Source organism: Salmo trutta, chromosome 36 (genome assembly GCF_901001165.1).
Source record: "Salmo trutta chromosome 36, fSalTru1.1, whole genome shotgun sequence".
Lineage (NCBI taxonomy): Eukaryota > Metazoa > Chordata > Actinopteri > Salmoniformes > Salmonidae > Salmo > Salmo trutta.
The window spans coordinates 18,347,657-18,364,830 of NC_042992.1; the positions used below are offsets into that span (position 1 = coordinate 18,347,657).

Below are 17,174 nucleotides of genomic sequence, written 5' to 3' on the forward strand. Positions count from 1 at the left end.
GGCATTATGGCCAAACAGTTCTATTTTTGTTTCATCAGACCAGAGGACCACATTTCTCCAAAAAGTATGATCTTTGTACCCATGTGCAGTTGCAAACCGTAGTCTGGCTTTTTTTATGGTGGTTTTGGAGCAGTGGCTTCTTCCTTGCTGAGCGGCCTTTCAGGTTATGTCGATATAGGACTCGTTTTACTGTGGATATAGATACTTTTGTACCTGTTTTCTCCAGCATCTTCACAAGGTCCTTTGCTGTTGTTCTGGGATTGATTTGCACTTTTCGCACCAAAGTACGTTCATCTCTAGGAGACAGAATGCATCTCCTTCCTGAGCGGTATGACGGCTGCATGGTCCCATGGTGTTTGTACTATTGTTTGTACAGATGAATGTGGTACCTTCAGGCGTTTGGAAATTGCTCCCAAGGATGAACCAGACTTGTGGAGGTCTACAATTATTTTTCTGAGGTCTTGGCTGATTTCTTTAGATTTTCCCATGATGCCAAGCAAAGAGGCACTGAGTTTGAAGGTAGGCCTTGAAATACATCCACAGGTACAACTCCAATTGACTGAAATTATGTCAATTAGACTAACAGAAGATTCTAAAGCCATGACAACATTTTCTGGAATTTTCCAAGCTGTTTAACGGCACAGTCAACTTAGTGTATGTAAACTTCTAACCCACTGGAATTGTGATACAGTGAATTATAAGTGAAATAATCTGTCTGTAAACAATTGTTGGAAAATGACATGTCTCATGCACAAAGTAGATGTCCTAACCGACTTGCCAAAACTATAGTCCGTTAACAAGAAATTTGTGGAGTGATTGAAAAATGATTTTTAATGACTTAATGACTTCAACTGTACATACATACATACATACATACATACATACATACATACATACATACATTCACACATTCACACATACATACACAAACACACGTGTGTGTGTGTGTGTATATATATATATATATATATATGTGTGTGTGTATATGTATGTATGTGTGTGTGTGTGTGTGTTTTTATATTGTATTATACAGGGCACATTTGGAAAAGAGATCTAGGTCTCAATATTTATTCCCTGTCAAAATAAAGGTTAAATACATTTTTAAAAATCTACCCACACTTTAGCTTCAGACTATGCTGCCATTCAAATAACATTCCTTTATTTTGGGAATTCTTGTGCATTGTTCTCATTATAAGGAGTGAAGCTGCTGTGTACAGTTGGGTTATCTTTCCTGTTAGCCTATAGCCTAGCCTAGTGTAGTGTATGAATCTACTGTGTAGGTCCTTCTCTCCTAGTAGCCTGTGCTAACTCAAGGTGAGCGTTATCCTAGCGTAATATAGTTATATGCTAGTGGAGGTCCAGCTGACCTTGTTTTGGCTACGTCGTCCTGCTTTGTCAGCACTTGGCAGTCTTCTGATGCCCTGCTGCATATATGGAAACAGAACTTCCTCCCGCCTTGCACTGCAGGTCGAACACACACCACACCACACACACACACACACACACACACACACACACACACACACACACACACACACACACACACACACACACACACACACACACACACACACACACACAAGCATCGTTCTTTTTTTTCACCTTTATTTAACGAGGTAGGCCAGTTGTGAACAAGTTCTCATTTACAACTGCGACCTGGCCAAGATAAAGCAAAGCAGTGCAACACAAACAACAACACAGAGTTACACATGGAATAAACAAACACACAGTCAATAACACAATAGAAAAAAAAGTCTATATACAGTGTGTGCAAATGAGGTAAGATAAGGGAGGTAGGGCAATAAATAGGCCATAGTGGCGAAATAATTACAATATATCAATTAATCTCTTACATCTAGATGTTCCGCTAGCGGAACACCGCTCCAATATCCAATGATAGGGCGTGGCGCGAATTGCAAACACCTCAGAAATCCCAAAACTTCAATTTTTCAAACATATGACTATTTTACACCATTTTAAAGACAAGACTCTCCTTTATCTAACCACATTGTCCGATTTCAAAAAGGCTTTACAACGAAAGCAAAACATTAGATTATGTCAGGAGAGTACCCTGCCAGAAATAATCACACACCCATTTTTCAAGCTAGCATATAATGTCACAAAAACATAAACCACAGCTAAATGCAGCACTAACCTTTGATGATCTTCATCAGATGACACTCCTAGGACATTATGTTATACAATACATGCATGTTTTGTTCAATCAAGTTCATATTTATATAAAAAAACAGCTTTTTACATTAGCATGTGACATTCAGAACTAGCATACCCACCGAACACTTCCGGTGAATTTACTAAATTACTCACGATAAACGTTGACAAAAAACATAACAATTATTTTAAGAATTATAGATACAGAACTTCTTTATGCAATCGCTATGTCCGATTTTAAAATAGCTTTTCGGTGAAAACACATTTTGCAATATTCTGAGTAGATAGCCCGGCCATCACAGGCTAGCTATTTTGACACCCACCAAGTTTGGCACTCACCAAACTCAGATTTACTATAAGAAAAATTGGATTACCTTTGCTGTTCTTCGTCAGAATGCACTCCCAGGACTTCTAGTTTACACCCAATGTTGTTTTGGTTCCAAATAATCCATAGTTATATCCAAATAGCGGCGTTTTGTTCTTGCGTTCAAGACACTAGCCGAAGGGTGACGCGCCAGCGCGTATCATGACAAAAAAATTCAAAATATTCCATTACCGTACTTCGAAGCATGTCAAACGCTGTTTAAAATCAATTTTTATGCGATTTTTCTCGTAAAATAGCGATAATATTCCGACCGGGAGACGTCGTTTTCGTTCAAAGACTGAAAATGTAAAATGGACTCTTCACGTGCATGCGCGCACCCGTTTCATTGTTCTCAGATCGACCACTATCCAAATGCGCTACTGTTTTTCAGCCAGGGACTGCAGAGTCATCATTCTCCGTTCTGGCGCCTTCTGAGAGCCTATGGGAGCCTTAGAAAATGTCACGTTACAGCAGAGATCCTCTGTTTTCGATAGAGATGACAAAGAAGGCCAAGAAATGGTCAGACAGGGTACTTCCTGTTTAGAATCTTCTCAGGTTTTGGCCTGCCATTTGAGTTCTGTTATACTCACAGACACCATTCAAACAGTTTTAGAAACTTTGGAGTGTTTTCTATCCAAAGCTACTAATTATATGCATATTCTAGTTTCTAGGCAGGAGTAATAACCAGATTAAATCGGGTACGTTTTTTTTCCGGCCGTGAAAATACTGCCCCCTATCCATAACAAGTTAAACACTGGAGTGATAGATGTGCAGAAGATGAATGTGCAAGTAGAGATACTGGGGTGCAAAGGAGCAAAAAAATAAATACAGTATGGGGATGAGGTAGTTGGATGGGCTATTTACAGATGGGTTATGTACAGGTACAGTGATCTGTGAGCTGCTCTGACAGCTGGTGATTAAAGTTAGTGAGGGAGATATCGGTCTCCAGCTTCAGTGATTTTTGCAATTCGTTCCAGTCATTGGCAGTAGTGAACTGGAAGGAAAGGCGGCCAAAGGAGGAATTGGCTTTGGGGATGACCAGTGAAATATATCTGCTGGAGCGCGTGCTATGGGTGGGTGCTGCTATGGTGACCAGTGAGCTGACATAAGGTGGGGCTTTACCTAGCAAAGACTTATAGATGACCTGGAGCCAGTGGGTTTGGCGACGAATATGAAGTGAGGGCCAGCCAACGAGAGCATACAGGTCGCAGTGGTGGGTAGTATTTGGGGCTTTGGTGACAGAACGGATGGCACTATGATAGACTGCATCCATTGTGCTGAGTAGAGTGTTGGAGGCTATAGGGTTCAAAAGTGTTCCTCATTCCTCTCAGTAGAATCTGTCTTCCCACCTCTCTTCCCACCTGTTTGTCCTCGCTCTCTCTTGGCTTAATTTGGGTCTCTACTGAACAAACCCCTGGATGTTAAAAGAGGTTTTCTCATCACTTACAGTAGAATCAGGAACTTTTCCCATTCGTCTTTGTAGAATCTTTCCCCTCTCTCTCGGTTTATCTCCTGAAAGAATTAATTGTAATCCTGATTGGGCAGGTAAAAGTAGATGAGTTAATCAAGTGAATAATCAGGTGGAAGGAGAGACATGAGGAAGGAAGGAGAGTGTGCAGACAGCTTGGAGCCAGGAGAATTATAACCTCCTCACTAGGTAATTATGCGTCTCACTCTCACAGATGTATTCTTTGTGGTAGACCGGGATTTTGCGTTTGCTTCGTACTCAGCGATTTGGATTTGCCAATTTAGCACCATTCCCATTGGATTAGATTAGGTTCCAATAATATGTGGGCCCATTTCCTGTTATGTCTCTTGGTCAATCACATATGTTGTTGTAAGAGGGTGTTTTGAGGGTCACAGCTTTCCTTTAACATGCTGCAAGAGACAGACTCTCTTCAGAAACAATGGTCTCCTCAGTAGGGCCAGGACTATACCAGTATCACAATATTTTTTCCATGGCTAAAATGAAAACAAGAAGCAGATCTCACTATTTGGTCCTTTTAAAAACCTGCTGTATGTAAAATAGTGTTCTATAGCTTGGAAAATAAATACATGTCACTCAGGATGACAACATAATGATGTTTGTTTCCAACATTAGAGCTGTTTTCCTAAAGAAGTTAAATCCACTTCATGTTTTGTTTCCTTGCCACAATACTAACGAGTATTGCAAAACTGGTATCATCCCAGACCTACTCCTCAGTTCAGCTTGAAGCCGCAAACGATTCAAAATGTTTAAAACAGCCATTGAAAAGCTTGATAACAGACCTGTGGATGGCTGGATGGCTATTCTGAGAGGAGTCAGCAGCCTAGTCTCTCTCTCTGCGTTCCAAAAGGCACCCTATTCCCTATATAGAGCCTGGGCTCTGGTCAAAAGTAGTACACTATATAGGGCATAGGGTGGCATTTTGGACAAACCCCAGTCTGTTATTATTACACAGGACAGCAGCAGGCCTAGCCTGTGTAACTGGCTGAATGATTGATCTTATGGGTTATGAATGCTTGTTGGTAATGGCTCTTTATATGGGCTGGACATGAAAGCAGATATTGACCTTCACATGTGCTGCAGCTTGTGTGAGTGACATTCCTGGTTCACATGATGTCAGGCAATGCTCGCTGGTTTATTGATGCCCCAATCTGTGGTGTGTACATCTCTGGGCTGGAGTGTGTGTGTGTGTGTGTGTGTGTGTGTGTGTGTGTGTGTGTGTGTGTGTGTGTGTGTGTGTGTGTGTGTGTGTGTGTGTGTGTGTGTGTGTGTGTGTGTGCCTCTGTGCATGCGTCGCTAGGCGCTCTCAGAGGACTGAATTTATTCACTTGCTTGCAGAATGCTCTTTGTGTGTGTGTGTCTGTAGGTGATATATGGCAGGCTCTGTCCCCAAGCCAGACCCCACACAGCACTCTTCTTTTAGAACAAAGTGTCTCAGCAGTTTCACATCTTCTCCACCCCTCCACCAGACCATCACAGGTGGCCAGCACTGTAGCCTTCTACGTCTGCTCTGGTAGCTACATACTGAGGCAGTTTTGCCCCAAATAGGACCCTATTCCCTATAGTGCACTCCATTGGGCAATAGGACCATAGGGTTCTAGTCAATAGGGTGGCATCGGGACTCACCCTCAGTCTTAGAACAAAGCAGGAAAAACACAGCCTGTAACAATCATCTCTTTCTAGCTTTGATATGGTTGATATGTAATTTAGGCCTTTTCAATCAGGGATTCTGAGTCATTAAAAATGGATTTGAAAGCCAGGCAGTAAGAACTTGAGGACAAGCATATTTGACAGTAGTGATTGTTGTGTTTGTCCTACCTGACACCCCCACACTCATTCAGTCTGTCTGTCTGTTTTAGACACTGCTCTTTGCCTCTCTGTCAACACTGAGCTGCCAGCAGCTTTCAAATTCACCGGAGAGGAGAGAGCCTTGCTTGCTAAAAATTCACCGGTGAGAAGAGAACCTTGTTTTCTAAAATGCGTCGGAGAGAAAGCCTTGTTTTGAGAAAGCCTTGTTATCTCGCCTCCCCTTTCCCCTGCGCTAAGATAAATGTAAGCATTAGGCACTCCCAGGCCGTATATCTCCCTCCCTGAATGTGTGTGTCCTGGGGACAGATTGAGGAGCAGGTGTTTGGGCCCTCTGCCAGACAGAGGGGCTTTGTGGGGTCAGGCACCAGGCAGGGGACAGAGCAGACCGGGGCCGTCCACCACAGCCCCATACGGCCCTCCATACGTTACACTGACCACAGTGAAGAGACCTCGACCTTGACACTGACATGGGCCACGCGGGTCAAGGCTGGTTCTTAGCGAGTGTTAGAATTAGTGCAGTGAGGTGTGATCAGTCCTATTAAAGCTAGCCTGGCTACTAGCATCACTAGCCTCTACTGCTGACCTATCTAGTTGGTGATCCAGTGACAAAGAGAGAGGACCATATGCACCGAGGTGATGCTAGTCTATTAAAGAGACACTGGGCTAATGGACTAATCTTTTAAGCCCTGGATGAACAGTCAATCCAGAGGTCTCAAGCTGCCTTTCACATGGTGATTTGATCAACTGGCGCTTGGATATATTGATTATTAAGGGACTTCTTTACCAACCCTATACTCATTACTCAGGAAGGACAGACTCTAGAGACATTCTGGTCCGTCCAGGGGCATATATGGTTCATTCTGGGCCTCAAGCTCTTTCTCAGAAATCTAATTATTACAACTATAGACACCCCTATAAGTAATATATGCTTGGTTGATCTGGTTATAGGCTGAGAGACCTACACCACCTACACATCTCAAGTCAATGTAATAATGTTCAAGTGATGGATCATGGGACCGATGTTGATATGAAACCAACTGCAAAATGGTATTATTTGGCATGCTTGTCAATGTTGATCATTGTTCTGTAGCCTCTTGATTGTTGAGTTGGATGGCTGGTGTCCATCTGTGGTCTACGGGCTTATTTGGGCTCTACTCTCATCCAAATGGCACCCTATTTCCTCCATAGTACATTACTTTTGGCCTATAGGGCACTACATAGAGAATAGGGTGCCAAGACAGTATGCTCAAACACAAAGCCAGGGTAGAATGAGAGGCATTGAAAAGGCAACAGTCTCTCTCTCTCTCTCTCTCTCTCTCTCTTTTTTTTTAAATTCCTGTTGCCACTTGACATTTCACCACTTCAGTTGGCCTTAGCCTACATACCCACCTGCAGTTTGTCTGGCTCAATCTCATATTTGCTCACATAGACCATTCCACACACATCCACACACACAAAGTGCATGCCAATTTTATGACTCATCCTTCTCATTGTACTCTGGCTGTACTCTCCTGACAATTGATTAACCTTGTTCTGAAACCTGAGAGACTAAAACCACGTCTTTCCGTCCTGTCTGTCTGTCTATGGCCAATGTCCCACTGAGCACTCTGAAACCCAACCCCGGAGGACTTACATTTCCTTCAGATTGTTACCCTGCCATCCGGTTCACTTTGAACTGTGACACTGACAGATTATGGTGTCATCATAGGAGTCCCCTTCTGTGCCAGCCCTGGCCCCTATGGCCCCCTATGTGTCAAAGGTAGTGCCCTACTTGGGAATATGGTGCCATTTGGGAGCCACAGAGCTTTATCTCCCAGGCAGCTAGGGGGTGCTCTATGACCAGGGACCGGGTTGGGTTGGAGCCGCCAGGCTGCCCTCTAGGATTATCATTGACCCACTAAACCACATGCTGCCTCGACTCTACTGAACCTAATGTGCTGAACTGACAGATCAACAACCTATCAAACCAACTGACCTCCATGTTGTCCCTCTTTCTCTTGCAGATATTTCAAGAATTTCCTACTACACAGGTGAGTGGCCTTCAGAACTACAAGTGATCTCATACTGTATGCTGTGAACTACAATAGATCTTATACGCTGTGAAAGTTTCTCATTATCTCCTGGTCAGATAAACCTTGGAAGACAGGTTTGATTTATAGTGGTGCTCTTCTGATGAATAGAAGGCTCCTACTAGATAAGTCTGTCATCTACATTTAATGCACCAACATTGACTCATATGAAGGGCACAACCACATATTCCCAAGAGGATCTAGGCTACTATTCTTAGAGTGACCAATCAGAAACGCATCTTTTGACCAATGGGTAAAATAATGTAAACAACTGGTCCAAACCTGTGTCTATCATAATCCGTTCACAAGTTCTTGTAGTTTTTAGCCTTGTAGGAAAGAATCTGGGGGAAAGCATTGCGTCAGCATAGCTGGATGCTGTGTGAGAATTAAGGCTAATTTACAGGGTTAGTGTTGAACTGCTCATTTTTCTTCTTGAATCCGGAGGATATAAAACAATATAGAGGTAAGATGGATATAGATTAAGACATTTCATTTTAGTATTTTAATAATTTAGTGTACGCTTTTCATATTAATGCGAAATTCGTAAGATTTCTTACAAAAACAAGTATATCTCTGTGAAATGTCAGCGATGCACTCAGCATACCGCAAGCTTTTTATTTTCAAAGTCTTTTACATTTCATTCAGCTCGTGTCATGATAAATGAGCTTTTTGGGATCCACGGAAACAGCTTCGCAGACTACCACCACAACATGTGAACTCTGTCAACAGAGCTTGGTGTTTATTATGGGATGCATTAGGTTAGGAAAGCCGACTTTTTGGGTATAATGTTAATGATACTTTAGAAGGACCCCACTGAACCATTTAGAACATGAAGAATCATATGTGTCTTGGTAAAATGTATTTTAGAACATAAGGAAGTTACATTTCATCACCCAAGCATGTTTTCACTCACTCTTCCATCCTCGAAATGAAGTCATATTAGTCCCCTGTGTTCAGAGTGTAAAGATATATTTCCTTGAGATTATTTAGGAAGGGGATATTAGCTGAGCTGAAGGGGAGAGAGAGCGAAAGTGTGTGTGTGTCCGGTGGATGATGAAGGTCACTGGGAAGCCTGTTTGTCCGTCTCACTCCTTAATGAGACTTCTACACACACACTAAAATGGCATTTGGGTTTCATCATTCTACTGCTGTAAAGTCGCTGGCACTTGAATTCCATGTACCAGAACTCCATACCAGAACCTTTTTTTATAGAATGTGTAATGAACAACGTGTTTAGTCTCACTCACCCAAAGGACATTCAGACAACTTGACACAACTGTGGGAAGCATTGGAGTCAACATGGGCCAGCCTCCCTGTGAAACACTTTCGATACCTTGTGGAGTCCATGCCTCTACGAATTGAGGCTGTTCTGAGAGCAAAACGGGGGGGTTCTTAATGTTTTATACACTCAGTGGGTATATACAGTGTATTCAGACCCCTTCAGATTTTCCACTTTGTTATGTTACAGCCTTATTTTCCCCCCTCACCAATCTACACACAATACCCCATAATGATCAAGTAAAAACAGGTTTCTAGAAATTTGTGCAAATGTATCAATTTAAAAAAATCGCATTTATATAAGTATTCAGACTCTTTACTCAGTACTTTGTTGAAGCCGGTTGGCCTGCTCTAGGAAGAGTCTTGGTGGTTCCAACTTCTTCCATTTAACAATGATGGAGGCCACTGTGTTCTTGGGGACCTTCAATGCTGCAGACATATTTTGGCACCCTTCCCCAGACCTGTGCCTCGACACAATCCTGTCTCGGAGCTCTACGGACAATTCCTCCGACCTCATGGCTTGGTTTTTGCTCTTTAATTTATTTTATTGTTTTATTTCACCTTTATTTAACCTGGTGGCCAGTTGAGAACAAGTTCTCATTTACAACTGCGACCTGGCCAAGATAAAGCAAAGCAGTGTGACACAAACAACACAGAGTTATTCATGGGATAAATAAACATACAGTCAATAACACAATAGAAAAATCTATATACAGTGTGTGCAAATTTAGTAAGATTAGGGAGGTAAGGCAATAAATAGGCCATAGTGGCAAAATAATTACAATTTCGCAATTAAACACTGGAGTGATAGATGTGCAGAAGATGAATGTGCAAGTAGAGATACTAGGGTGCAAAGGAGCAAGATAAATAAATACAGTATGGGGATGAGGTAGTTGGGTGGGCTATTTACAGATGGGTTATGTACAGGTACAGTGATCGGTAAGCTGCTCAGACAGCTGATGCTTAAAGTTAGAGAGGGAGATATAAGACTCCAGGTTCAGTGATTTTTGCAATTCATTCCAGTCATTGGCAGCAGAGAACTGGAAGGAAAGACGGCCAAAGGAGGAGTTGTCTTTGTGGGGGACCAGTGAAATATACCTGCTGGAGCGCGTGCTACGGGTGGGTGCTGCTATGGTGACCAGTGAGCTGAGATAAGTTGGGGCTTTACCTAGCAAAGACTTATAGATGACCTGGAGTCAGGTCACGCATGCACAGATGTCAGGCGCACACACACACACACACACACACACACACAGTTGTTGTCCATTTTGTGTCCCCTGCCCTCCTAAAACCCCTATAGTAATATTGGAGAATAATGAAGTGTCCCAGCTCCATAAAAGACATGATAATGGAGAGAAACCTCACAGAATAGAGGAAATAAATACTCCTCTTTAGCGTGGCTATACAAACACCTGGGCTACATTCAGTAGGGCACATCATACCAAAACATTTTGCAACATTAAACCAAAATGAGCGTTTCTTATCAGACATGTTAAGGTAGCACCTGTCAGTTAATAAAATAAATAATCCCCAACTGATAGCTATAGAGCTGAGTTTGCATTGGACTGTTATTCCTCTCATTGAGCTGCAGCATCTGGAAGCCATTTTGGCATATTGATATTTAGAATGGCAGATTTTGGGGGATTGATCAAAGTTAAGTTAGTTTGTTCATTCACAACCCCCCAGACTGTGTCTTCTGTCTGTCTAGCTAGCACCTCATCTTCTGTGACGACCACAGAAACTCTGAGGATAAAACAGCTTCCAAACGCTGCACTCTCTTTCTCTGTGTGTCCCAAATTACACCCTTTTCCCTATAGAGTGCGCTACTTTTGACCAGAGCCCTATGGGAGTAGTGAAAAGGGTGCCGTTTGGTACGTACCCTTTGTCTCTCCACATCCCAGGCCTTCCGGTGGTTGGGCTAAATAAGGTGGTCACTGCACTGTTGTATATGTTAATTGCTCCAGCCCTCTTTAGCAAGGCAGATACATAGCAATCATCACCAGGGGAATACTGATTAGGAGTTCAAATGATGTAGTGGCATTGTTATGTAAATGACTCATGAAATGAAAGGCAAGTAAATCATTGATAATCCCTGTTTCTCTGTTTCATCTGGGTTGGGTTACATGGGTCGAGTTCTGCAGGGTTAAGAGGTTTGGGAGTTAGCTTAAACCTATCACTGTTCAAATGTTAAAACCGCTATGTAGGCTTCTGATACCTATCATTCATAATACACGTATGTAGGTTTATAATGGTCCTAGAATCTAGATCATGTTTAATTCCAGTTGTGCAAATCCATACAGAATGCTCTGAGTCCCCCTGGATAGACCAGAGATGGCAAGGTCATGGTTTAAAATGGCATCCATTCTTAGATCAATATTCACACATTCTATTGATGTTCCATCTGGATCGATTGCACTTAGCCTGCTACAGTAGATTGTGTAATCCAGTATGGTGTGCGACACACACAAACCTCCATGACTATGTACTGTATGGTTAGTGGAACCATGTGACACTGTTCCCCAGGTAAAGTATGTTGGATAACGTGTGATGATGCTGAAAGCCCCATGAGAGAGGGAGTGATGAGTTGTACAACATCCAACCCCCTGACCTTCAACAGTGGCTGGCTCCACAACACCCCCACAAACACACACACACAGTCCATTAGGTGACAGCCGACTATGTGGCTGCAGAGATCAAAGCGATAATGGTGAAAACCTTAACGGCGACAGGAGGGTAAGATGTACAGGCTGTTCTAGAGCCTCCCTGAGCAGCTGTGGGATGGCTGATCTGGGATCTGTCCTGGGTTCAGACTGTGTGTGTTTGTGTGCACTAAACTCCTATCACTGTCAGTGGGGATATTCAATGTCTGTCTTCAATCAGCTTTTCAATGAAGAACGTTGCATACCAGATACACCTGCTTATTCGTGTGAGAGTGTATTACGTATTTGCAGGATGTTATGATTGACAGTCCCCCCTCACCCAGTTTACAAGTAATTTGTGATTCTAATCCACATAATTTAAGTTGACTAGGTAACCATTTAACCATGGCCCTAGAGACCCCTACAGTATGTCTTTAACCATGGCCTTATAGACCACTACAGTATGTATTTAACCATGGCCTTATAGACCCCTACAGTATGTATTTAACCATGGTCTTATAGACCCCTACAGTATGTATTTAACCATGGTCTTATAGACCCCTACAGTATGTATTTAACCATGGTCTTATAGACCCCTACAGTATGTATTTAACCATGGTCTTAGAGACCCCATACAGTATGTATTTAACCATGGTCTTATAGACCCCTACAGTATGTATTTAACCATGGTCTTAGAGACCCCTACAGTATGTATTTAACCATGGTCTTATAGACCCCTACAGTATGTATTTAACCATGGTCTTATAGACCCCTACAGTATGTATTTAACCATGGCCTTATAGACCCCTACAGTATGTATTTAACCATGGCCTTATAGACCCCTACAGTATGTATTTAACCATGGCCTTATAGACCCCTACAGTATGTATTTAACCATGGTCTTATAGACCCCTACAGTATGTATTTAACCATGGTCTTATAGACCCCTACAGTATGTATTTAACCATGGTCTTATAGACCCCTACAGTATGTATTTAACCATGGTCTTAGAGACCCCATACAGTATGTATTTAACCATGGTCTTATAGACCCCTACAGTATGTATTTAACCATGGTCTTAGAGACCCCTACAGTATGTATTTAACCATGGTCTTATAGACCCCTACAGTATGTATTTAACCATGGTCTTATAGACCCCTACAGTATGTATTTAACCATGGCCTTATAGACCCCTACAGTATGTATTTAACCATGGCCTTATAGACCCCTACAGTATGTATTTAACCATGGTCTTAAAGACCCCTACAGTATGTATTTAACCATGGTCTTATAGACCCATACAGTATGTATTTAACCATGGTCTTAGAGACCCCTACAGTATGTATTTAACCCTGGCCTTAGAGACCCCTACAGTATGTATTTAACCATGGTCTTATAGACCCCTACAGTATGTATTTAACCATGGTCTTAGAGACCCCATACAGTATGTATTTAACCATGGTCTTATAGACCCCTACAGTATGTATTTAACCATGGCCTTAGAGACCCCTACAGTATGTATTTAACCATGGTCTTAGAGACCCCTACAGTATGTATTTAACCATGGCCTTAGAGACCCCTACAGTATGTATTTAACCATGGCCTTATAGACCCCTACAGTATGTATTTAATCATGGTCTTAGAGACCCCTACAGTATGTATTTAACCCTGGCCTTATAGACCCCTACAGTATGTATTTAACCCTGGCCTTATAGACCCCTACAGTATGTATTTAACAATGGCCTTATAGACCCCTACAGTATGTATTTAACCCTGGCCTTATAGACCCCTACAGTATGTATTTAACCATGGTCTTATAGACCCCTACAGTATGTATTTAACCATGGTCTTATAGACCCCTACAGTACGTATTTAACCATGGTCTTATAGACCCCTACAGTATGTATTTAACCATGGCCTTAGAGACCCCTACAGTATGTATTTAACCATGGTCTTAGAGACCCCTACAGTATGTATTTAACCATGGCCTTAGAGACCCCTACAGTATGTATTTAACCATGGCCTTATAGACCCCTACAGTATGTATTTAACCCTGGCCTTAGAGACCCCTACAGTGTGTATTTAACCATGGTCTTATAGACCCCTACAGTATGTATTTAACCATGGTCGTATAGACCCCTACAGTATGTATTTAACCATGGTCTTAGAGACCCCATACAGTATGTATTTAACCATGGTCTTATAGACCCCTACAGTATGTATTTAACCATGGTCTTATAGACCCCTACAGTATGTATTTAACCATGGCCTTAGAGACCCCTACAGTATGTATTTTACCATGGTCTTAAAGACCCCTACAGTATGTATTTAACCATGGTCTTATAGACCCCTACAGTATGTATTTAACCATGGCCTTATAGACCCCTACAGTATGTATTTAACCATGGCCCTAGAGACCCCTACAGTATGTATTTAACCATGGTCTTATAGACCCCTACAGTATGTATTTAACCATGGTCTTATAGACCCCTACAGTATGTATTTAACCATGGCCTTATAGACCCCTACAGTATGTATTTAACCGTGGTCTTATAGACCCCTACAGTATGTATTTAACCATGGTCTTATAGACTCCTACAGTATGTATTTAACCATGGCCTTATAGACCCCCACAGTATGTATTTAACCCTGGCCTTAGAGGCCCCTACAGTATGTATTTAACCATGGTCTTAGAGACCCCATACAGTATGTATTTAACCATGGTCTTATAGACCCCTACAGTATGTATTTAACCATGGTCTTAGAGACCCCTACAGTATGTATTTAACCATGGTCTTATAGACCCCTACAGTATGTATTTAACCATGGTCTTATAGACCCCTACAGTATGTATTTAACCATGGCCCTAGAGACCCATACAGTATGTATTTAACCATGGTCTTATAGACCCCTACAGTATGTATTTAACCATGGCCCTAGAGACCCATACAGTATGTATTTAACCATGGTCTTATAGACCCCTACAGTATGTATTTAACCATGGCCTTATAGACCCCTACAGTATGTATTTAACCGTGGTCTTATAGACCCCTACAGTATGTATTTAACCATGGTCTTATAGACTCCTACAGTATGTATTTAACCATGGCCTTATAGACCCCTACAGTATGTATTTAACCCTGGCCTTAGAAACCCCTACAGTATGTATTTAACCATGGTCTTAGAGACCCCATACAGTATGTATTTAACCATGGTCTTATAGACCCCTACAGTATGTATTTAACCATGGTCTTATAGACCCCTACAGTATGTATTTAACCATGGCCTTAGAGACCCCTACAGTATGTATTTAACCATGGTCTTATAGACCCCTACAGTATGTATTTAACCATGGTCTTATAGACCCCTACAGTATGTATTTAACCATGGCCTTATAGACCCCTACAGTATGTATTTAACCATGGTCTTAGAGACCCCATACAGTATGTATTTAACCATGGTCTTATAGACCCCTACAGTATGTATTTAACCATGGCCTTAGAGACCCCTACAGTATGTATTTAACCATGGCCTTATAGACCACTACAGTATGTATTTAACCATGGCCTTATAGACCCCTACAGTATGTATTTAATCATGGTCTTAGAGACCCCTACAGTATGTATTTAACCCTGGCCTTATAGACCCCTACAGTATGTATTTAACCCTGGCCTTATAGACCCCTACAGTATGTATTTCACAATGGCCTTATAGACCCCTACAGTATGTATTTAACCATGGTCTTAAAGACCCCTACAGTATGTATTTAACCATGGTCTTATAGACCCCTACAGTACGTATTTAACCATGGCCTTAGAGACCCCTACAGTATGTATTTAACCATGGTCTTAGAGACCCCTACAGTATGTATTTAACCATGGCCTTAGAGACCCCTACAGTATGTATTTAACCATGGCCTTATAGACCACCAACAGTATGTATTTAACCCTGGCCTTAGAGACCCCTACAGTGTGTATTTAACCATGGTCTTATAGACCCCTACAGTATGTATTTAACCATGGTCTTATAGACCCCTACAGTATGTATTTAACCATGGTCTTAGAGACCCCATACAGTATGTATTTAACCATGGTCTTATAGACCCCTACAGTATGTATTTAACCATGGTCTTATAGACCCCTACAGTATGTATTTAACCATGGCCTTAGAGACCCCTACAGTATGTATTTAACCATGGTCTTAAAGACCCCTACAGTATGTATTTAACCATGGCCTTAGAGACCCCTACAGTATGTATTTAACCATGGCCTTATAGACCACCAACAGTATGTATTTAACCCTGGCCTTAGAGACCCCTACAGTGTGTATTTAACCATGGTCTTATAGACCCCTACAGTATGTATTTAACCATGGTCTTATAGACCCCTACAGTATGTATTTAACCATGGTCTTAGAGACCCCATACAGTATGTATTTAACCATGGTCTTATAGACCCCTACAGTATGTATTTAACCATGGTCTTATAGACCCCTACAGTATGTATTTAACCATGGCCTTAGAGACCCCTACAGTATGTATTTAACCATGGTCTTAAAGACCCCTACAGTATGTATTAACCATGGTCTTATAGACCCCTACAGTATGTATTTAACCATGGTCTTATAGACCCCTACAGTATGTATTTAACCATGGCCTTATAGACCCCTACAGTATGTATTTAACCATGGCCCTAGAGACCCCTACAGTATGTATTTAACCATGGTCTTATAGACCCCGACAGTATGTATTTAACCATGGTCTTATAGACCCCTACAGTATGTATTTAACCATGGCCTTATAGACCCCTACAGTATGTATTTAACCGTGGTCTTATAGACCCCTACAGTATGTATTTAACCATGGTCTTATAGACTCCTACAGTATGTATTTAACCATGGCCTTATAGACCCCTACAGTATGTATTTAACCCTGGCCTTAGAGACCCCTACAGTATGTATTTAACCATGGTGTTAGAGACCCCATACAGTATGTATTTAACCATGGTCTTATAGACCCCTACAGTATGTATTTAACCATGGTCTTATAGACCCCTACAGTATGTATTTAACCATGGCCCTAGAGACCCATACAGTATGTATTTAACCATGGTCTTATAGACCCCTACAGTATGTATTTAACCATGGCCCTAGAGACCCATACAGTATGTATTTAACCATGGTCTTATAGACCCCTACAGTATATATTTAACCATGGCCTTATAGACCCCTACAGTATGTATTTAACCATGGTCTTATAGACTCCTACAGTATGTATTTAACCATGGTCTTATAGACCCCTACAGTATGTATTTAACCCTGGCCTTAGAGACCCCTACAGTATGTATTTAACCATGGTC

The 17,174-nt window shown here is 41.7% G+C and overlaps 1 protein-coding gene across 26 annotated transcripts in view; it reads left to right on the top strand.

Moving 5' to 3' along the window:
- ptk2aa (protein tyrosine kinase 2aa) overlaps positions 1-17,174 on the top strand; it is a 207,162-nt gene that overhangs the window by 58,590 nt on the left and 131,398 nt on the right. For all 26 annotated transcript variants that reach the window (XM_029734910.1, XM_029734917.1, XM_029734908.1 and 23 more), the window contains one exon: positions 7,835-7,861. Coding sequence is in view for 1 of the 26 variants with exons in the window: in XM_029734899.1 (XP_029590759.1) it covers positions 7,835-7,861 (27 nt within the window). In the remaining 25 variants the exon portion in view is untranslated. Of the gene's footprint in view, positions 1-7,834; positions 7,862-17,174 lie in introns of those variants that run through there.